The sequence below is a fragment of the Alligator sinensis genome, unplaced genomic scaffold (genome assembly GCF_000455745.1).
Source record: "Alligator sinensis unplaced genomic scaffold, ASM45574v1 scaffold372_1, whole genome shotgun sequence".
NCBI classification, from domain to species: Eukaryota; Metazoa; Chordata; order Crocodylia; family Alligatoridae; genus Alligator; species Alligator sinensis.
In genome coordinates, this window is record NW_005842387.1 from 480302 (window position 1) to 502262 (window position 21961).

The window sequence follows — 21961 nt, forward strand, 5'->3', positions numbered from 1 at the left end:
TGAGCCTGAAGCGGTCTCCCAGGAGTTTGTGGCCATTATTCTTGGTTTTCCCCAAGGGTGCCCTGGGGAACAGTTGTTCACCGAGCTCTTGATGTATTCCCCTGACGTAGCAGCAAGCTGCTACCAAGCCCCCTCTCAGCCTTCTCTTTTTTAGGCTGAAGAGACCCAAAATCCTCACTTCGCATATACTTCCCCCACCATATGGCTAAATGCGGGGCTGCCCATAAATACAATCCTTGTAGTCACAGGGTGTCTACAAGAGATTCTTTACTACGTATGCACATGCTTACTGCACAGTAAACCTTGCTAATTGCGAGTACATTTGCTATCAGCAAATGCAAGTAGCAAATTTACTTGTGACTGCTACCTGAACAGTAGTGCTTATGTAGATGCCTGACAGGGAGCAAAACTGCTCCTGGTCAGCCAGCCAACAGGAGCCAGGAGATTGCTTCCTACCCCTGGGGAGCTGCCTGCTGCTGGGGTGGGCTCCGCCCCCAGAACCAGGCTGAGGACTGTGTCCCCCTGCCCCAGCAGCAAGGAGCTCCAAGCCCCCTGCTCTGTGATCGCAATCGGGGAGTGGGGGCTGGGAGATCCTTATCACCCAGCGCCAGCTCCACAGTTGTGAGGCGGGCACTGGGAGATCCCTAGCAACCATGGAGCTGGTGATAGGAGCTCCTTGTTAGTGGGGGCTGGGGAGCTGGTTCCCTGCCCAGTTCTGTGATTGCCAGTTCCCTTCTCAGCTCCAGAAATGCGAAGCTGGGTGGGGAACAGCCTCCCCAGTCTGGTCCCCACCCAGCTCCACTCTTCCAGAGCTGAGCGAGGAACAAGCTCGCCAGGCTCTGTGACTGCAGAGCTGAGTAGGGAACAGGCTCTCCAGCCCTGGCCTGCAATCATGGAACAGGGGCTGGGAACTGCCCCAGTCAGGGGCAAGTCCCAGCCCCCTGCTCCGATTCCTGGTGGGTCAGCTAGTAATGTGCCCCTGGCTGGGTGGGGAATCCACACTCAGCTGGGGACTTGCTGCTAGCTGCCCCGCATGAAGATCAGGGCAAGGGGCTGGGGCCTACCCCCCTGAAGCTCTTTCCAAGCCCCGCACCTCGATCAGGGAGCCAGAGCTGGGAGGTCCCCACCCCAGAAGCAAGCAGCCCTGGCCAGCTGTCTCCTGGCCCAGCGCTCCCTGCCAGCATAGGAGGATTAACTGACCAATCAGAGGCTCCAGTTGTGGCTCGCTCCTTGGCAGGGAAGCAAAAGCCGCGATTTTAAACCTGATGCCGTTTCTGTCTCTTAGCTGGTTGGCAGCAAGGCCACTGAGGTCCCTCAGCTAGTCAGCGGCAGGGAGACAAAAATGCATGGGGTTATGTACCGCCCCCCTGCCCCCCGGATTTGTGTGTGGGCAGAGCCCCGGGGTGAGGGCAGACTGCCCACTGTGGGCTTAAGGCCAGGGGCTACATTGGCCTCTTCCAGGTGGGGGTACGGCTGGGCCAGGGCTAGGGCCAGACTCAGGGTGGGCTCACCTGCACGGGGCGGGTAGCAGCAGCATCACTGGGAGGGGTGCCTATGGGGAGGCCAGAGTGAATTTTGGGATGGCTCTAGCCCCTCAAGCTTCCCTGTAGGGCTGTACTCTGCATGGGGCTCCCGAAGCAAAGACAGAAGAGCGGACAGCTCAGAGCAGGGGAGACTTGAGGGTCTATGGCCACCCCAAAATTCCACAAAACCACTCCTCCCAGTGCCACTGCCGCCCATCCACCCCACACAGGTGAGCCCGCCTTGGGCCAAGCTCCCACCCCACCACCTGGAAGAGGCTGGTGCAGCCCCTGGCCCAGAGTCCACAGTGGGCAGCCTCCCCTCGCCCCACACACAAATCTGGGCGGCACATGCCCCTCCCTCCACCTGCCCCCTGGACGAGCCACCCACGGCTCCATCCTGCTCCTGGCACTGGAATTGTATTCACTGCCCTGGCTGGGCAGCACCTGCTCCTCCCCTTGCCCCACTCCCTCTCTCACTGTGGAGGCCTCTATCTGTCTCCCCCTCACCCCTTCCAGCCCCCATGTCTCTTCCTCCACACAGACTAACTAGCAGGACGCTGCTCTCCAAGTTGCCCAACTGCATTCCTGGCCATGTGCACACTACATTTATCCGTGACATTAATTGGCTATACCAGCCAAAAAAAGCCAATAGCTGATAATGTTAATTTTCCTTTCATCGGTGCTGATCTGATATGCAACCAATATATCAGTACATCTCTAGAGGGGGGCACCAATTCTTTGTTTGCTCAGGGCCCCAATAAATTTAAATTCAGCTCTGCCTACCAGCCCCTGGGTCATTAGCAGCAAACTGCTCCTGCTTCCCTGCACATGAATAAACTCTCCCAGATCTAATGCACATGTAGACATACCCATAGTGTATAAGTACTGTCAGGTTAAAACCTATAGCAATGCTAAACTCCCCTCCAAAAAAAGTCATGCTCCTCCCATACACCAGCCTGCAGAACAGGCCTATATGTTTTCAGGTCAGACCTATAAACCTTATAAAGCGTTTCCAAGAAGCTGTCTTTTACCTTAAGAGACCACATATATCTGAAGCAAAGACCTCCAGGGCTCCTGACATGATAGGTAGCTTTGCACTGGCCCCTACTGAAGACTGTGGCTACAAACTAACTTTTAAACAAATATACACCAACAAGGCCTATATCATCTTATGGACTGATGGTTCATTTAATACGAATCAAAACCATTTCTATGATATTCCATTAAAATTCTATTACATCTGGGACTATCACTCTATTTTTGTAAGTACAAAAAAGTCAAACACTGCTTTTGAACTGCAAAACAAAAATTATCAGCAACCAAGAACATACATCTCTCAACTGCAAGTAGAAACCATTTTTTCAACTGAGCTCCAAATCCCTGAAACATTTAAAATGAAAGTACTGGAACCTCATTAGTTATAACAGTACCTTGCTAATGGTTCATTCTGTGGAACTAAGCAAAATCACCATCCAGGTCTCCCCCTAGATACCATGTGGTGGCCACAAATCAATTGTGGATAGCTCCCCATCTGTGATGAGAGGAGCTATCCTGGGGCTATTTTAAAGCAGGGGTCCCCCACCTGGCTAGATGTTAAGTCTGTAGTGTTTACTTGCTGGCTGCCTCACTATTAAGAGTTCTTCTGAAATCCTGAACAGCAGCCTGTACACAGAGTAATTTTTCAGTGCTCCATCCCCTCCCAGGCTTACTGGCCACCAGAGGAGAGTACATTTGACCTATCTAGTGCAATAAAGGCATCAAACAGAAGAAGAGACAAGGGGCGAGGAAGAAAATAATTATCACAAAATTTAAATATACTCCAAAAAAATATGAAGCCATTTTGGAAAAATTAAAATAAAACCAGGGCTACTTCAGGAGTCAGTCTTCCAATATAGTTTTGATCTAATTATTATTTCCTCTCAGCTAAAAAAAATGTTATGAGAAGAACACAGCGTTAATAGTCAGTAAATCTCTTCCTACTTTATTTTGCAAGTAACTAATAGTGTAGTTGTAATACTATCATATGTACTTGCAAATCTATGCCTTCCCCCCACATTCACAGGAATACAAACTTTTACAAACATATTTAAGGGCTGCTCTGAAAACAATGCCTTTGTTTCAGCTAACATGCAGTGTTTCTGTGTACTTTTCTATACCATGGACCAAATCCCAAAGAAGTGAGGAAACCCACAAAAAATGGACTACTGCCAAAAAGAAAATGAAATTAATGCAATTGCTAACCTGCTGGGCATTAGATAGACTTTATTAGCAAATGCCAGCAGGTAAGGGAAGTACTGTAGGTGTTCCTGATAAACTGGAGATTAGGTACCTAGATCACAACTGAAGGGTTTCAGAATCTCAGTGCTTCAGCTGCCCCCACTATTGCCCCATCACACAGCAGAAACACAATTCTGATGTTTCCTGGCCTAAATGCAGCTTCATAAATCACCTGAGGATTTGGCGCAGATGGATTTTTCAAAATGCTGAAGTTTAAGGACTGAGTTAATCTTTGGTCCACTTAGTAACCATCTACTGGGCAATAAAACTGTTTTTACTAAGTCTTAATGGAAGTAAAATTGTACATAGTGTTAAATTTTTGTATCTATTACCTACCACATGACTTCTCCCCACTAGTTTCTTCCACATTCTGATGGCTCTTAGGGAGAAGCAGCTTCCAATTCAACGGGTTTTTTTGTTTTTTGTTTTTTTGTTTTTTTGTTTTTTTTTTGGGGGGGGGGGTTCTTTTTTTGCTCAAGTCCTTACTGGTACTGCTTCCAAGTAGTATTGTTATTTTTTTTTGCCAAGAATCACTTTTAAAACGTAATAAAGCAGCTGAACCACTTGTACAAAATCACACATGTATGTATTCATGTAGTTATACAAGAAAACAGGAATTGGAAAGAATCCCAGAGGGGGAAATTTGATCCAATGCAGAGGACCTAAGCAAAACTAAGAGCAGAGGGGCTGGAGGATGTCACTGATGTGCTAAAATGAAGTGAATTTCCTTAATGCATATGTATTTGTCTGCCAGCCACAGTAGGGACATTACCCCTACTGGGCCCACGTTGCTCTGCTTCAATACAAATGGCAATAAAAACTTTGTCAAATATTAAACAAAATATACTGCTAGATAGGGCAGCGACTACAGACATTTATTTGCATCAAAAACACCAAACATTTTACTAACAGTTGATCTCAGTATCTTTCTACCTTTATTTTAGCCATACATCTTTTCTTGAACTTTCTATAAGTAAATAATAGATTAGCTGTTCTAAAGTTAAGGGTCTTTTCATTTGCTTTTTTCCTGATTTATCCAAAGCTGCTCCTTCCTTAGGTCACATACAAAGTTTGCTTAGTTGCAACTTATATCTGATTTGGACTTGACAGCAGAATACCGTATGTACGTTTGAACACCTGATAACCTGTGAAAAAGAAATCACAGGTCCCAGTTTGTAAAGCATTGGCTACTTTTTCTCATCCCTAAAAAATGACATATTACTTGTCTAAAAAGAAGGAAAATTAAAACCCTCTTCATTAGTTTTAGGTGTCCTACAAATAAGTTTGGAACCAAAGTATGAAAAGACCTACATATGCTGGCTCTCTTCTGTATACAAGTGAAAAAGCCTTTTTAATTTTCCCAAAAGAAACATGCACTTCAAGCTGTGAGCTAGGCCAGGCCATTGTATTTGAGGTTCTGCTACAGAATAACATTCGTATCTTGATTTTTTAAAGTGCTAATCTCTTGATATTTTCAATACAGAAGTCTATACAGGGATAACAAATACTTTCATGTTGTGTGTGATAGGATGACACACAGGGTGCAAAGTTGGATATTTTTATGTGCAGTTTAAGTGAGAGGAAATGGAAGGTTATTTTGTTCTGGACAAAAATATTTTGAAAATATCAAAAAAAGAAAACAAATTAAGTGTTAAATTACTGAAAATCTATTTGAAACATTTTAAGTCCTGGTTCAGGAAAGCATTTAAGTAGAGTTTAATTTCATCCCCATTCAGGACAGCACTTATAAACTTTTGCTTAATTTTAAGCAATTAAGTTTAATGCATCCTTTAGTGCTGTCCTAAGAATAGCTGTGTTCTGGAATCTAGGCCTAAAGCGGTAGTAGTACATAAGAGAAAGTATCACAGAGCTTTAAGAGAGATTGGGTACATCTCCACGTACCAATTTAAGGCACTTTAGTCTGATTTAAGGTGCATTAAGGGCACGCGTCTACACGTTTGCACCCTTAATACTTCTTAAAAATGGAGATTTTAGGCTATTCGCTCCTATATTTAATACCTGCACTACAGTGTATCTAAATTTAAAAGGATATGCCCTGGAACTTCTTTTTTTTTTAAACCAAAACATTCAAAAATATATTATTACCTACGCACCAATCTCTAGACCTAGACATGTATGGGTCCCACTTACTTAAGCAGTTCTGCATCTGTCTGATGGTAGAATATGGATCTAGAGGTATATTCTGGCATTGATTTTTTTTCAGCTATTTAATACTGATTGTGTTATTTTCCATGAAAATTCCCCACATCACAAAGGAAAGACAAACTCAAGATTGTTTATATGCACAGGCTTTTTAGTGTCAAAACTCTGGAGTATTTAAGTCAAGACTTCAATGGATGGTATGCTCAGTTTAGAAATGCAGAAGTTGGCCCAAGTTGCGAAACAGAAGCAACTATACTAGGACAAAAGTGCTCATCCCTTGGCCTGCAAGCCAGATCCAGCTTGCAGAGCAGTATCATCCAGCCCATAGAGCTCCCCATGGGACTGAAAATTTGAAAATTTGGTGGTGGGGGAGCACTATCAGTGTTAATTGCCCCTTCCCTGCTACCAGATTTCTGGGGAGCCTGGTGGGCCAGATAACATGGTTCCAAGTGATAGATGGGGGCCCATTAAGCTGGGATGGTGTGTGGCCAGATCCTGCCACACAGAGCAGGGCTGATGTAAAATGGGGCTCAATGTAGTGATGGCACTGGGCAGAGGCAGCACAGGGCCCAATCTGGGCACATGGGGCCAAAGGAGCGGAGTCTGATCCAGGTGTGCAGGGCTGGGGTGGCACAGGGCTCAACCCTGGGTGCTAACCCCGCAAGGAACCTGGCTCAGACGCTCGTCTTGTGCTACTCATCTGTCCTGCAGGGCCAAAAGGTTCAGCATTGCTGTACTAGGGCATAAACATTACATACGCAAGTGTAATCTGCATAATTTATGCACTACAGTAATATGGACATATATTTTTCTTTTATAATTCTGCACTGAATAGGGTACATGAAAGTAAGATGCAAATATAGTCAATTTAACTTCGCAAAGTACCATGAAAGAATGTAATATGTACAGAAAATGTGTAAAGAGTAATTAATTTTTGTACAGATTGGGCCTTTCTACATTATTAGCAAGCTTGCAGTTACTCTGCTTGAGGAAGTCCCACTTACTATACTGGGATTTGGCTTGCAAGATCAAATTTTGTAGCTGCATATTTCAAAAGGTTATCTCAGCTATTCTACTTTTAAGCACACTTTTAGAGTCATGTAACAAATCAGGAAATCCTAAACTACAGACAATGAACTATATCCTACTACCTTTCAATATGTGAAACACTCACTGAAGTCACAAGTTACTTTGTGAGCAAATCAAGGGAAGAACACAGCATCATAATAAATTTTGCTGCTATAAAGAATTGTGAAAGAACTGGAGACTAGAACTGCTCTGTTACAATTTACAAATACTGTATATAAACCTAGTTATTAGTGTGTGTATTGTATTAACATATGGATTTAGTTGATAAAGAGACCATAAGGAAAACAAGCATGAAGTAACCAAAATGGTTTAAGATAAGCCACTTCTCTACAGACTCTCGATATGCCTGAAGAGGGGTGTTTGTGCCTGAAAGTTTGCAAAAAATAAATTTTCCCAACTATTTAGTTGGTCGAATAAAAAAATATCACATTTACCCAAAGAACCTTGTCTGCCTGTGTCCTTAGATCAACATGGCTACAACCAACAACCCACTTCTCTACAAGCACTTGATAACAGCTAAAAGAAAATGTCATAATATAAAAAGGCCTAGGAAGTTTGAAAAGAGAGACAGGAAATAAGACAGAGACAGTGGGATCTGACTGGGACATCTGAAGAAGATGGACCTGCCTACAAAACAGACACTCAGTGTCCGTCTCCAAAATGCTTTGTTCCAACTGTTCAAACAAACAACCATTAGACTTTGGCTTCAAGAACACTGTTTGGTTACTGAATGCCAACAATCAGTCTCAAAGGGAAAAAACACAGTTGTCCGAACACAGTTGGGTGGACATGGTTGATACTCGTGGTACTATAGCCTAAGACCCAGTCTATGATTGTGAGGTCTGCTGCATTCTGTCCCAAGGCAGTTGAAGGCATAGAGCCTGACACCACAGTGTGCACTCATAAAGACAACAAGGGAACAGACTAACAGCTAACTCTGTAACCACAAGACCTGTATTGATTTGTGGGCCAAACTCTGCCTGCCTCACATATAAATAAACTTTAAAAAATTGGCAATACAAAAAAGTGAACATTTCGGTTTTAAACCCTAATATTCTTATAAAAGCTATATATATAGGGAAGAAGAAATATACAATCCTGAACTCAGATATTGATAGATTTTTAAAAATCTGTTTACTTAAAAAACCTATTAATTTGTCACATTGATACTATGCATTTGTATTAGAGGCAGATCTTGCCTCCATGTATTCTTCCAGGAGCAGAGGACCTTTTCAGTGAAACTAGTTCTGTTCTGTTAGATGAGCTGTTGTTCGAAATGGTAGAGGGCCAGCTGCAGGAGAGCACCTTACATCCTGTTCGGCAGGATAAGACTGAATATTTGGAAGGTGGGACCCAGAAGAGGCTCCCTTAGGCAAGAAACTGAAATAGCAACTATAGAGGGGGAAAAATCTGTCAGGAAGATTCCTCCACCCTTGACAGATTGATTGATTTATTTATTTAAGTATCAATATAACAAATTAATAGGTTTTTAAAGTAAACAGATTTTTAAAAATCTATCAATATCTGAGTTCAGGATTGTATATTTCTTTTTGGACAGATAACGTAGTTACAAACATCAAAAGCAACACACAGCTATGTTCCTCATGGAGCTTTAAGGGATTTGAAAGCAATCAACTTTTCTGGAGAAAATGTTGAACCTTGAATTGCTGCCCTGGGCTGGTTTGAAAGATAGCAAATAACTTCTAAGTACTCAGTGTAATTTTAAGGGCACATTCTATTATAAAAAATTAAGGACTAAAATATCTATCTATCAGTATATAAAACTGATATTTTTTGCCCCCACAGCCCACCATACTGTGAAGCTAGACTACACTGTACTGGGAAAGACCAAATAGAGCCTTCACAGTTCTGAAATGTTCTCTCTTCTAAATCACAGATATTCTAGGTGAGAGAAAACGAAGATAATGATGAAGAGAGGGAAAAAAATCTCTTAACCAAAGTCAAAAATCACTTAGAAAAAATGCCTCAGGAGCCAAGTATTCATCCATTCTGTTTTCTCAGTTCTAATTGCTCCATCAAATTCTACCCTCAGCTGTGGCAGTAGGCATAAGTCCTGCCCAATCAGCGGAAGCATGATGTATCCGAATTTGGTCTAGTCTGTCATAAACATCAGATGCATATGGACTGAGTACTTCTTTGAAGTAAAGTGATTTTCTCTGGGAATTCACAATGTATTTTTTAAAATAATTACACCTTGTTTCTTTTAGCAGATATTTAGGACATTAATGTGGGCTTCATATTAACTAAAACATATTAGTACAAAATTATGAAATATCGTCAGATGACTAAGGATAGGATTTCCTTTTGAAATATTTCTGAACTCAAGTAATTTAAAAGTTTATTAAAAGTAGTCTTATATCCAGTTTAAAAAGCTAGAATTAGGATTTAAATAGAAATCTCCAAATATTCAGATCAATACTTAGAAAGTAAGTACAAACCACAAAATTGCTATATGACTCTGGGTGCATCTACAAGAGATGCTTACTGCACAGCCTAATAACACCGCGCAGTAGTGTGCCAGTCAAAAACCGTGCTAATATGCTACTGCACAGTGTTATTAGGATACTGCACAGTAAGTGTCACAAAAAATCATGCACCAGTGCTACTGCGCAATAACTGTACTTACTGCCCTTTAATTAGTACTTCATTAAGCAAGTACTAAACTAAATGTGTAATAACTGCTGTGCATTAATGAACATGAAGACATGCCTACTACCTCCAAATTTAGATCTACTTCATTAGTTCAATGTATAGAGTGTTTGTGATGAACAGATTATACCATGCATAGCTCAGTATATTCTTTATATTAAACTGTGTGTAATATGTTATCTGAGAAACAGTTAACTTTTTAGATTTGGGGGTTTGTTTTTTTTTTATCACAGATTGGGGAAAAAATTGTGAACTAAAAAAAACCATACAGAAGTTCAGATAAATCACAACAGTTTGTTACAAAATGTAAGTGTTTTGTTTTGCCTTTGCCATTTTTTTAACTATAAATTATCTTTGGAAATAAACTCTTTTTGAGCTGAAAACCAGAACACTTGATTGAAAATTCCTGACCAGCTTTAGTGTACTCCATATCTTACAGTTTGACACACATAACATCAGTATTCATGGCTTTTTAAAATAGTCCTTTTGACTTCCTATCACTGTGATTATTTCCTGCTCACAAGGCACATCTACACATGACACTACACTGCTGTACCAACATGAGACAGTGACGTAGCGGCGGTCACAAACGGTGATGCCACATCCATGTTGCCGTAGCAACACGCTCCCTCATTATAGCGCATTGCTACGGTGACGTAGCAACTCAAAATAACAGTACAGGCTGTTACTACACTGTCAAGAAGTACTAAATGACAGTGCAGTAACAAAGGAACTGTAAGGACATGTGTAGATTCGCCCACTGTAAAGAAAGACACAATAATATTGATACAGGGAGTGAGCATACCTTCATAATCAGAGAGCCTTTTTTAGATTTGTTCCTATGAAGCTGATTGTCAATATCCATTTTCTACTGCTCTCCTAGTTTGCACCCTGGTGACATCTGTGGATTTTAGTGCATTTTTCCCCTTCTTTAGTGTGAGTTCAATTAAGTTTTGAAGCAGTGTTTTTACTTGGAGTCTTGTAGCAGAAACTCAAAACTTAGTGATGTAAGCAGAAAATAGAAATGCCATAGCCACTGAAGAGAAGACATGCGGCATTGCTTACTTAAAGCCCCATCCTGTCCCCCCAAGGACAATAGCTGCTACCAGGATGGCACCAGCGATGGAACCTATTATAAGATTGGTGGCACTAGGACCTGTGATAAAGGATTATGGGAAGAAAGATGTAAGAACCAACCACTTCATTCACAATAAGGGAAATGTAGTCAATCAGTTTAGGAAAACAAATACCCTACAGCAGGTCTCTAAACATTTTCAAAGGGCCCAACTTACTTTTCTTTAACTGTAGGTATAAATATAGCTATTGCAATGTTTTTTTACTATCCTATGGATCTTTATCAATCCCAGATTTTTATCTATCTCAAAGTTTAACAAACCTGACATTTACTCTATTCTGTGGCTTAACTATTCCATTCAGTACGCAGTACACGAGTCATCAGTTCAGGTTAGTAAAAGGGTTTGTAAACTTAGAAAGAAAATTCTTTTAAATGTTTTTAGAATTTTGATTCAAATGGTAATAAAACATGAATGTAGTAATAAATGCCTACATAATTCATTCCTATGGCAAATGAAAACAAATCAAAACCCATCAATTCTGTTTGCTAATAAATCTTAATCCTACAAATTACTAGATACCCTCATACCCCTTTTACTTCAATCAGAGCTGAATATATTCAGCACCTCTTATCTTACACAGTATTTTGCAACATCAGGTCTATAGGTTTGAAATAACTGTATGGTTTAAGTTTACTGACTATAAACTGGCAGAAATGGGAAGGAAGTAAACTTTAAATTAAAAAATAGTAAAGATCTGAAGTTGAAATAAAGGCTGCATTCCCACTGAAGCATTCCAAACATCAAAGCATCTCTTCATCATCCTCAAGCAGCCACTGAACAACAAAGTGGGGCAGGAAAAAAGACAAGAAAGAGGTGACAAAATACATTTGTGTAATTTTCTGAAAAGGGCAAGACAACACTTGAAGATCAATTAAGAATATCTTATTTAAGTGCTCTATTTGCATGGGGAGCGGGAGGGAAGGAAAATACAAAATAGGTTTGACGTGTGCGACCAAATTAATTGCTCACCATGAAGTTCTCCATTACCGGACACACACTGATGTAAAGCTAAGTCCAAGGGAAGATGGAATCTAACACAACAATGTTTTTTTCACATCACGTATCCTATAATCGTGCAGAAACATTTGAATGCCCATGAAGAGCCTTTCTAAAATTACTTTTAATAGCGTGTTCCAAGAAAGTATTCAGCTACTGTAATGCTGATTTGGTTATTTTAAATAAAATATCTCTCTTTCTGGTGTTTGAAGGTGTTTGGAATACTGTCAGAGCGATACGCAAGGTAGAAAAAAGGATTATCTAAAATACGGGAGAAGGAAAGGAGTACAGGCAACTAACATAGCTGAAAGAATTAAGGGACTACTTCAGCATCACAGATACCTTCTCCCTAGCTCCAGAAACATCAGTGTGAAAGTACATCCTAGATCTGAAAAATGATTCCAGTGACCTGTATTTGTACAGTACATTACATACGTTACATGTTTTTTGTGGGGTTGATTTTAGACATCTGGTCAGACTGAATAAAACCAAGCTTTCGACTTTTATTTGCAACATACAGTACAAAGAATGAATTGTTCTATATATAGCATATGAGTTACTAATTCATGTCAGCGCACATTTTAGGGATTATACAGTATACATACCCTGCTGTAGATCATTAATGACTTATCATTCTGAGATACTATATAGAGCTTATAACAAAAAAAAATTCCTGTCAACCTTAAAAATAATGGCCAAGATTTTGCGCCACTTACACTGAGTAGTGTCTTGGACTCAGAACAGTCCACTTTACTTCAATGAAGCAAGATATTTACTCACCACAGGTAAGCACAGCAAAACATGCCCTGAATAAATAATTTCAAAGCAATCTAAAATGAATTTAGATAATCCCATTTTATAATATTTCCTGCCAATACAATACAAAGTATTTAGGAATATTAATTAGAAACTGAACTTTAAAAATAATGTAGCAATCTTAACATGTATGAGCTGTACACAAATATAAACAACAATACATGGTAAATTTTCTACTATTAGAAAAACATATCTTACTGGACTTACCTTCACAGTGAGACTTGGCTATGAGTCAACAACACTGATCATGTAGGAGGACAATGCTGCCATATGGGCATTCTGTTTCCAGATGTAACTTTTTCCTTAAGAACTAGCAGCCTTATGATTTTATCTACTACATCTACCTGACTCGGAAGCATGATTCATGTCATTTTTCCCCAGCAATGGAAAAACGAAAGAAGGCATACTATTTTTATAAGTTTTAAAAACATAGTAAATAATTTGTGTTCACACAGAGTTTTGGAGGCTTTGAAAAATCCATACAACTGATTTTTCTCCCTAACCATACGTCATTGTTCTACAGAAATATTGCAGCTAGTATATTTAACTGATAGTAATTTAGAAAAGGAAGTTCAGAAATGGCCATTTTTGGATGCCTGTAAGATGTCTAGTAGTACAGAAAATGTATTTTCCATGAGATTACTATGTGTTTAATAAAACTTATTTCACGTATATTTTCCAGTGACAATATTGTTACTATAAAAATGTCTCCTCTAAGAAACATTCAGTTCGGATTTAAATACAATTACAAAATTATATGAAAAAATTAGGTTTAGATAACATGGAAAAAACCTTAAAGTTACTGCAACTGTTGTGAATACCAGTACATTCCTGATAAAACCCCTTTCTGGGTTCTGCCCTGATTGTAAGTATTACTATAACTAGAGAAGTGACATTACTTCTTCTTGACCAGAAAATAACTTATAAAACAAGCACCTGTAACAGCAGCTTGAAAATGGTATAATAACACATTAGACAGCTAGAGGGTGTCCTTAAAAATGGTTGGATAAAACTACCCATTTCCCTGAAAACAAGATAAATGCTACCGATCAATGGACTGGGAGTGACAATTCCTATTCATGATGAGAAATTCCTCTTTTTGCAAAATGTATCAGTACAGAAACTGGAAATGTCTATGGGTTTACATTCAGAATGAAATCTGAACCGTGCTAAAGCCAAAGGAGTTTAACTACTGACTTCAGCAGGGCCAAGACTGCATTTCAGTCTTCAGTGCACAGAGACACATGTTGTGACACCTGTGTTAATAAAGATAAATATTAATCTGTTATTTACCCAAGTAGACAGACAGATCTCCAAATAATAAGTTCCATTTTGAAAATATATATAAAAAAATAATTATGAAATCAGTTTATCTAAGGCAACCTTAACAGCAAGGCCCAAATTAAAACTGCATAACCCTTTCTATTATACAACCCTGTTTTTATTTTACCAAACTTAAATATTCAGTCTGAAATTTTCAATGTCACATATCTGTTTCAGGCTGACATTTTAGGAGAATCTTCAGCTCAAGTGGTTCAGCCATTTCCAAAAATAAGATTAGAAAAAAAGGAAATTGTTGTGCCCATGATTAAAAATTTTGCAATTATTTAATTGAGAAACTGTAGTAACTTTGGAGGGAGACGCCAAATCTTGGAGGGCTATCACCTTGGTATTAGATTTGTGCCTTTTGCCATCCCTATGAAAATTCATTCAAATCTGAACAAGTTCAAGAGACAATTCTGTGTATATTGAGCGTGCCCCAACTGAGAGGCTTGTAATAGTCACAGGATTGGGAGAAATGGGGAAGGATAGAGAGCAAGGGAAAGAAGGGTGGATAAGAGCAGGACAGGACTGGAACTAAAAGGGTTTGATAAAAGCCAAGAGGAAAAGGCGGCAGAAGCCAAGATGTGTGGTGATGGATTGTGTAGCACAGGAGAAAGGAGACGGAAAGCAAGGTTTAGCAGGGGAAGGACTAGGCGCAGAGGGAATGGGAAAGTTGGATAGGAACAGAGCAGAAATGGGACAGGAATCATGGTACAGTTGTTGCGTTTACACGAGCAGCCAACTGTACAGTTGTTACTTCACATCATTTAGTACTTGGTTAACCAAGTATTAAATGACTGCGCAGTAATGGGCATTACTGTGTAGTCCTGGCACCACATGGTTATTTTTTGACACTACTGTGCAGTAGCAATGAGCTACTGCACAGTAGCTTGTTACTACTGCGCATGAGCGTCACTGTCATGGTTCATGCCTGGGATGCTATGGCACAATAGCTTGTTGCTATAGTGTCTCGTGTAGATGTGCCCAGTGTAGACTAGGTACTGGGGTCTAAGAACGGGCAGAATGGTCTGTGTCTACTAGAGCACACACTCCTTCTGCATCTGGAACAGACTCCTGGAGTCCCTGCAGTCTTCTTCTGTTAGTGAATAGCTGTGAACTCAAACTGGCAAAATTGGAAACCATCTTTAGTGGTTGGGTGGATTGAAGATAACAGCCTTCTATTGCTATCAGTTACTGTACTGACTCAAGTGATAGTGGGCTCCATTGTGAATACAAAAGTTTTCCACTGCTAAGAAACCAACTAATTCACATGATACAGTATGCTTTAGGAAAAAAAATAGTAACACAATAGCTAAAAACTACATTAAAAATGTTAATGTTGGAGAGTCAAGCACTCAAAAGTTAAGAGTTACCAGAACTACGGTTCCTTGTGCAACCTTAATTAGGCTCCCTTGTACATATGCTTGATGATAGTCTCAGTTATGAGATCACATGCTATTTTTTCCACAGAGAAACCACTATCATGGGACTGAAATTTTAGAACTCTATGGAGTTAAATTAGTGGACAGAATGAAGATGAAAAAGTCAAACAAGCAGAATAACGGCAGTTCATTCCATGGTTTGCAGTGTAATCTAAGTACTTAGAATTAAGGAGCTGATGCCAGAATTATCACCATTATATACATATATATGTAGTGTGAATCCAAGCGTGGCTAAAACTGGGAACTATATAGTGTGCCTACACTTCAGATTTCAGTTTTCCAATGATTTAAAAATATATGTCATACTCTGCTCCCCGGGGTAAGTGAAAACCCTAGCAACAGAACATTAAGAAGCTTTGCTGGAAAGCTGCCTACATATACAATCAAGTTTTATTCTCTTTCTTGGATTTTATGACCCATTGTTAAAATGAAAGCCCCATTGATTGGAATAACCAATACATAAATTATATCAAATGGTCCTTGTTGCTCTATTACATTACGTTTTGCAAAACAGATTGTCATCATCTTTAAATTACTATTTTCCTTTTATTTTTGTAATAATTTGGAGCAATGGAGACATTTAGACATTTAATTGTATTAATTGTGATGATGTAAAAATTCACAAAGTTATTGTTTTATGCCCCACATTGTCCCAGACAGGAGAGGGTTCAACACCGCATGAGCAAATCACATGACACGGACACGTTCAAATCACATAACGAATACGGTCACCACATGACACAAAGCTAATGGGATAGTACACAGAGGGCTCAGGTGCGTACAGTTACCTCACACACTAGGCACCAAACATAAAACTCAAACTAAGAAGAATGCTTACTCTATTCCCCACCCTGTGCCTCCAAAAATCACCCCCAGAGCCAGAATGGTCCCTGCCACTGCACCTATTAGCCTGTTAGTGGCCATGCTCACTGTGTGGAGGGAAAAGGGAAGATTTTTTAAGGAAATGATCACATACAGTATATGTTTGAAACAAAAATAAAATAGCTCCTCAAAGGGATATTTTACTTTGTAATCCATTTTTGTCACACAGTTCAAACCTAATAAACCTTTCTATGCACAAATATTGTAGCTTTAAAAAAATATGGAAATAATTTAAACTATTCTGGCTTGACTAGAAAGCTAACAAACATTTTAATACGAATTTTTAGTGTAAACTTTAAACTTAATAATGGATCTTAACCTGAGATTATAGCATATCTTTGTTTAAAATATAATATTTTCAACCTACAGTTGATTAAAATATAAAAGATAAAACATGAACAAACAACCAGCAAGAGAACTTTCTTCCACCACCAGAAACATACTGTATCCAGGTTATTAAACTAAGTGAATCAAAATAATCATGATTAAAATATTACATTTTATAAAGTTGTTTAGAAACACTGAGGTGATTCCAAACACTTGTGAACAATGAACCACTGCACCCTACATAAGTAAAATGCAGTTAAGAAAACAGGATATAGAGAAAACATGTTCCAGACACCAGTGTGACAAGAACCAACTTTTGGGTTCTGAAAGAGAAATATACCACAGAATTCGGAATTATGTAGTATGGGCCTGCTCAGGCTTCCTTTGAAGTCAGTGGGACTTTTGCCAGTCACCTAAATTGAGCAAATAATTGCTAATCATCCCTCTAAGAAAAGTTCATCTCCTGTGATTCTGGTTCATTGCTTTTAAACACTATTAGGGGCTCTAAATAAGGTGTCATTTATTTTCACTATATATCAATTTCAGCAATGTGGACAGAAAAGACCTGATTCTCCAATACCTTGACCTTTGTGTACTCATTTAAACCTTGTGCAAAGTGACATCAAATTGAGTGTAAAACATTACTAAATCAAGATGGCACTGCTTTACAACTATATTACACAAGTATAAATGATTATTTCCCAGAGAACAAGGCAGTGGGAAATTGTGCCTATAGAGGACTTACACAACATTAAGTTTTTCCATAGCAATTTAAATGTAGTGTTATGTAGTATTTTAGCATAATTAGGTTCAAACTACTGTCATCTTTTTAGGCAAAAAGTAAAGGGCTATGTGTAAGAGAAAATTCTGAAATGGATATAATGTTCCCTGTTGATGAGAATAGTATTGATAGCCAAACTAAAAACCTAATTAATTTAAAATACATTGGTTGAACACACTTGTCTGACTCTTTAGCAATTTCTCATGCTGAACACCATCTTAAGCTGTAAGCAGTCTTGTTTGCTATTAACTAAAGGTTTACCTGGATACATTTTTGACAGAAAGAGATGTTTTTAAGTTATTCATGAAAATATCCTTTTAAAACAAGCTAACTTCTTTTTTTTGGCTTTTAGAACATAAAAACATACTGCTCAGAATATGTTTGTGTAATGAACATTAGCTCCAAGCCTAAGAACTTGATTGCCAAATTTTACTCCAAAGAACATTTACACAACTGAGGCACAATGGATCTGCTATAAAAAGTTTAATAAGGATTCTTTTGGGTAGCTGTAAGACACATAAGATATAAGGGGAGTTTGCTGGACCTGCTTTCTCTTTTGCACAGTAAGAAGCCTTTAATAAACTCTATTAGAGAGCTCCTACTCCTTTATGGTGATCCAAAGCTAGTCAAAGTTCTCTCCTCTTCTCACTGACTATTGGCCTTATTGCTTTAGTATCAGAGCACCTTTCAATCTTCAACGCGTTAATCTTGCCTCTCTGTGAGGTAGGGATCCCGTGGATGTCAATTCCTTTGTTTACATGCAGTGACAAAGAGGAGAAAATTGAAGGGGAGGGAGAAGGTGCAGATTTTAAAAATAGTGTTTTCTTAAAACTAAACTGAAATGAGGCTTTTAAATCAAGTTCATGTGGAAACTATTTTTTTTAATGTTTCACTGTGGGAAAACATTTTTCAGCCCAATCTACTATACATGGATATGAGTATTTGTATTACTGAACTAATAATTTATTTCTAACTCATTTCTTTTATTTTCTGTATTTTAAATTATATAACATGGCAGCTTTTGGAGAAAACATTCACAAAATATCCTTTTTAGGCAAGGACTTTGGCTTTCAGTATTTTCTATTTGCTGATGTTATTTCTTATTACATATTTATTTTTCAGACAGAAGGAAATTCTCCTCCAATAAAAAATACCAGTATTCTTCCTATATGCTAAGATTTAAAATATGTTGAATTAGTTGGATGATAGTAAAAGACCATAACTGGCTATATCTCACATCAGAAAAGCATAAATATCTCTGAATTTAATGTGTATTTATTTTTCTAGTTTCAATGATGAAGATGTTTTACAAGTGATACAGACTGTGGACGGAGGCAATTTTCACCTGCTTTAGGAGGAGAGGAAGAGTTGTCTTGCATCTATTGTTACAATGTAATTATAATGCTTGCACGCTCTTATAGCAGTTTAAGTGAGCTAAATCACTGTGACTTTAAACCTGTTATGGGAGTGTGCAGACACAGTACTGTATTTACCCAAAACTAAGACAGCAGCAGCTCCAACCCTGGCTCTGGTACTTGAATCCAAGACAAGGACTCCTACTCTCCTAATGTTACATGGGGAAATAAACCTAATCTCAGTAGTTACACTGTAACAGCCTATACCTGTAGCATTCAATGCTAGTATAGCTCTTATGCCTGTCCACATCTTCAGGCTCCATTTGAAAAAAAGTTTTGTTTAAAAAATCCTTAACCTTTGTCTATTTTACAGACACAAGCATCAAATATAATACACATTTACATCAAGCCAGGGCCAAAGCCTGATACTAAAAGTGCACAGAAAGATTCCTTTATGTTCATGGAGCTCCACTGACTTCAAGTTCAAAGCCAATACTGCAAGCAGCTCCAAGTTTCAGCAGCCAAATAATAAGAATAATAATAGGAGAATTTCTTTCACTTCCAAATATTATTGTTGTCCTGCAATGCTTTAGACTCAGTTTGTGTAGGATACAGTAGGTTTCTGAGTTTAGACTAGCTCATAACTTCCTATGAATTAATTTAAAAATAAATAAAAACCACTAATTTTCTGAAATACAGTAGAGGCAAATTTTACTAATTTTCTGAAATACAGTAAAGAGGCAAAAGCAACTGATGTATGATGGAAAGGTCTGAAAAGAAAAACAAAAGGGCAACAGGAGCAGCAATCAATCATCAATTATCATAACAGAATAAACAAAGCAAGCAATATATGTTAGCTATACATAGTACCAATCATAATAAGAAAAATGCAGGGATTTATGGTGTGAAAACTGTTAATCAATTATATGAATTTTCACATCTCTGATAAACTATTGTTAGCCACCCCTAAGTAATTAACTTCTCTCATGCTATTTAAGATTAGGTTTCAGCAGTGGATACAATGGTAGGCAAGTAAAATAAGAATTTAACCTATTCTCCAAAACATTAAGCTCCTCAAAGAAAGTGACCATTGTGCAATTTCTTAATTTGACAAAGTTCCTAGAAGTGTAACCAGCGTGACATTTCAAGTTCAACTATATATATTCCTCTTATCTGTAACTGCAACTATTCAAATGGCAATATTCTCACTTTAACAGACAAAATATTATGCATATACATCCCTCAATATTATCATAATTATATACCCACAAGCAGATAGACGTTTTGTCCATGAATAGTATACACCAAGTGGGTGGGAATGAACTGTTAAAATGGTTTTTAGGGTTCTGTAGGTGTAGAAGAATTTTTAAGCCATGGCAAGCTTTCTTGCACAGGCATTAGAGTTAAGATTAGAAATCCCAATCCCCCCACATATATGAAATGTCAGAATTCAAAGCAAGCAACAAATCTAAGAGTTGGAGTAAATGCAAATTACAACGACGATCTAAAAAATAATTATAGTAATTTCTAACACTGTAGAATGTTAACACATATCCTGTATGTGATACTTAGAAGCTGTTTTTCCAGTATTCTTTACATTCTGGAGGTAGCTGCATTAGAGGAAGAAGAGATAACCACATCCCACTTTGAGATTTAACCTCTTGAACACTGACATGTATAAAAGCGTGGTATGTGCAACCAAAAATAGTAAAAATTGAAGGTTTGACATGGATTCTACTGGTGTCTATTCAATCTGTAAAAGCTTGTATTTCATGTATTTGTCAGTGCATTGATTTTGTGAGTCAGTACAATAATCCTAGTATGCGCTTTACAACTATGGTCATACTAAATGACATTTTGTGACACTGGAGTTAATCTAGCTAAACTGTTCTCACAATTGAATCTGTGTTATCTTAATCTTGAGGAAATTGAGTTTTCTGTTTTTGCAATGTAATGCAACTCAAATTCTGTGCTATGAAGTATAGAAAGCATTTTAGCTCATGCCTGTTCACTATATGGTAACATGTGAAATAGGAAATGTCAGTAATAAAAAGAAACAAAACAATCTTAATGGAAAGTACTCAAGTATTTTATATCATTTCAGAAAATGATTTATTTTTGTATGCTTCCTGATGTCGTTTTCCAAAAAGAATTTCTCTATTAGCACACCAAAAAAGTAACTGAAAGCAGTCAGTGTTCAATTCCTTATTATGAATCTCTTGGAAATTCAATTCCAATAAATTAACATTACCACAAATTAAAAAAGAGGAATGGTCAATTCTTCATACGGCTCATTCTCATAAGAAAATAAATTAAAACAAACAGTAAATATTTAAACAGTAAATATTTAAACTTTCTTTGTCAAGAGGCACTATATTATGTCACAATAATCTATATGTCTGTATCTGCTGGTAAAAATCATATTAATAAGTAAATATGGGGTGGGGGGTACACCTATTAAACCAAGACACTCTCTTAGAATATGTCAGATTTTTTACATTCATTTTCAAAATTGTTTCAGTTCTGCAAGCACAGAATGAAGTTTAAACTATAGGAATTTAATTTAGATAAAGAGATTAACTTTTCTGCTTGTCTATTTTGTTTTTGTTTATAAATTAAACAAACAAATCTTTTTTATTTAAAGAACCCTCAAGAAGACAAGTATGCAAGTGCTCTTAAATGATCTACCCCAGCCACACAGAAAGGGAGACATACAACTCCATAGTACTGTGCCCCTTCAACTAAGACTATAGATGTTTTTCTAGAATTAGTAAGGATCTATGAGAGGAGAAAGGGCTAGGAATTGTGTTAGCTCCTGTAGAAACAAGGAAGCCCTATGTTGGATACTGGTGCAGTCAGGATGATGCATCTCTGAAGATTCCTTGAGAAAAATGCAGTATCTTTCATAGAGCTTCCTTCATGATAGATGCCCAGTTTGGGAGGCTCTATGGGAAAGCTGTACTTAGAGCTCTTGATAATGCAGCTCTACTAGAATGACTTTGCTAGGAATTGAGGGTTGGGGGCTGAAGAGTATGCTAGGAACAAAGTGCTAACATGGAGGCACAAAATCTCCAGGCTAAAGGTCTTGTCCTTCCCTGACTTCTTGGGAATTTTGCAGATTTAGGAGGAGGAGCCAATAATAGCCTGTTCAAATTGAGCAAATGGCCACTCAAGGATAGAA

General features: G+C 38.4%; 1 protein-coding gene across 1 annotated transcript in view; it reads right to left on the bottom strand.

Annotated features, from left to right (window-relative positions):
* ADAM23 (ADAM metallopeptidase domain 23) overlaps window positions 1-21961 on the bottom strand; it is a gene marked incomplete at its 5' end in the record, with an annotated part of 186474 nt that overhangs the window by 3183 nt on the left and 161330 nt on the right. Inside the window, 2 exons of the mRNA XM_025211029.1 lie at window positions 16274-16364; window positions 19512-19550. Of these exons, the coding sequence (XP_025066814.1) occupies window positions 16274-16364; window positions 19512-19550 (130 nt within the window). The remainder of the gene's footprint in view (window positions 1-16273; window positions 16365-19511; window positions 19551-21961) is intronic.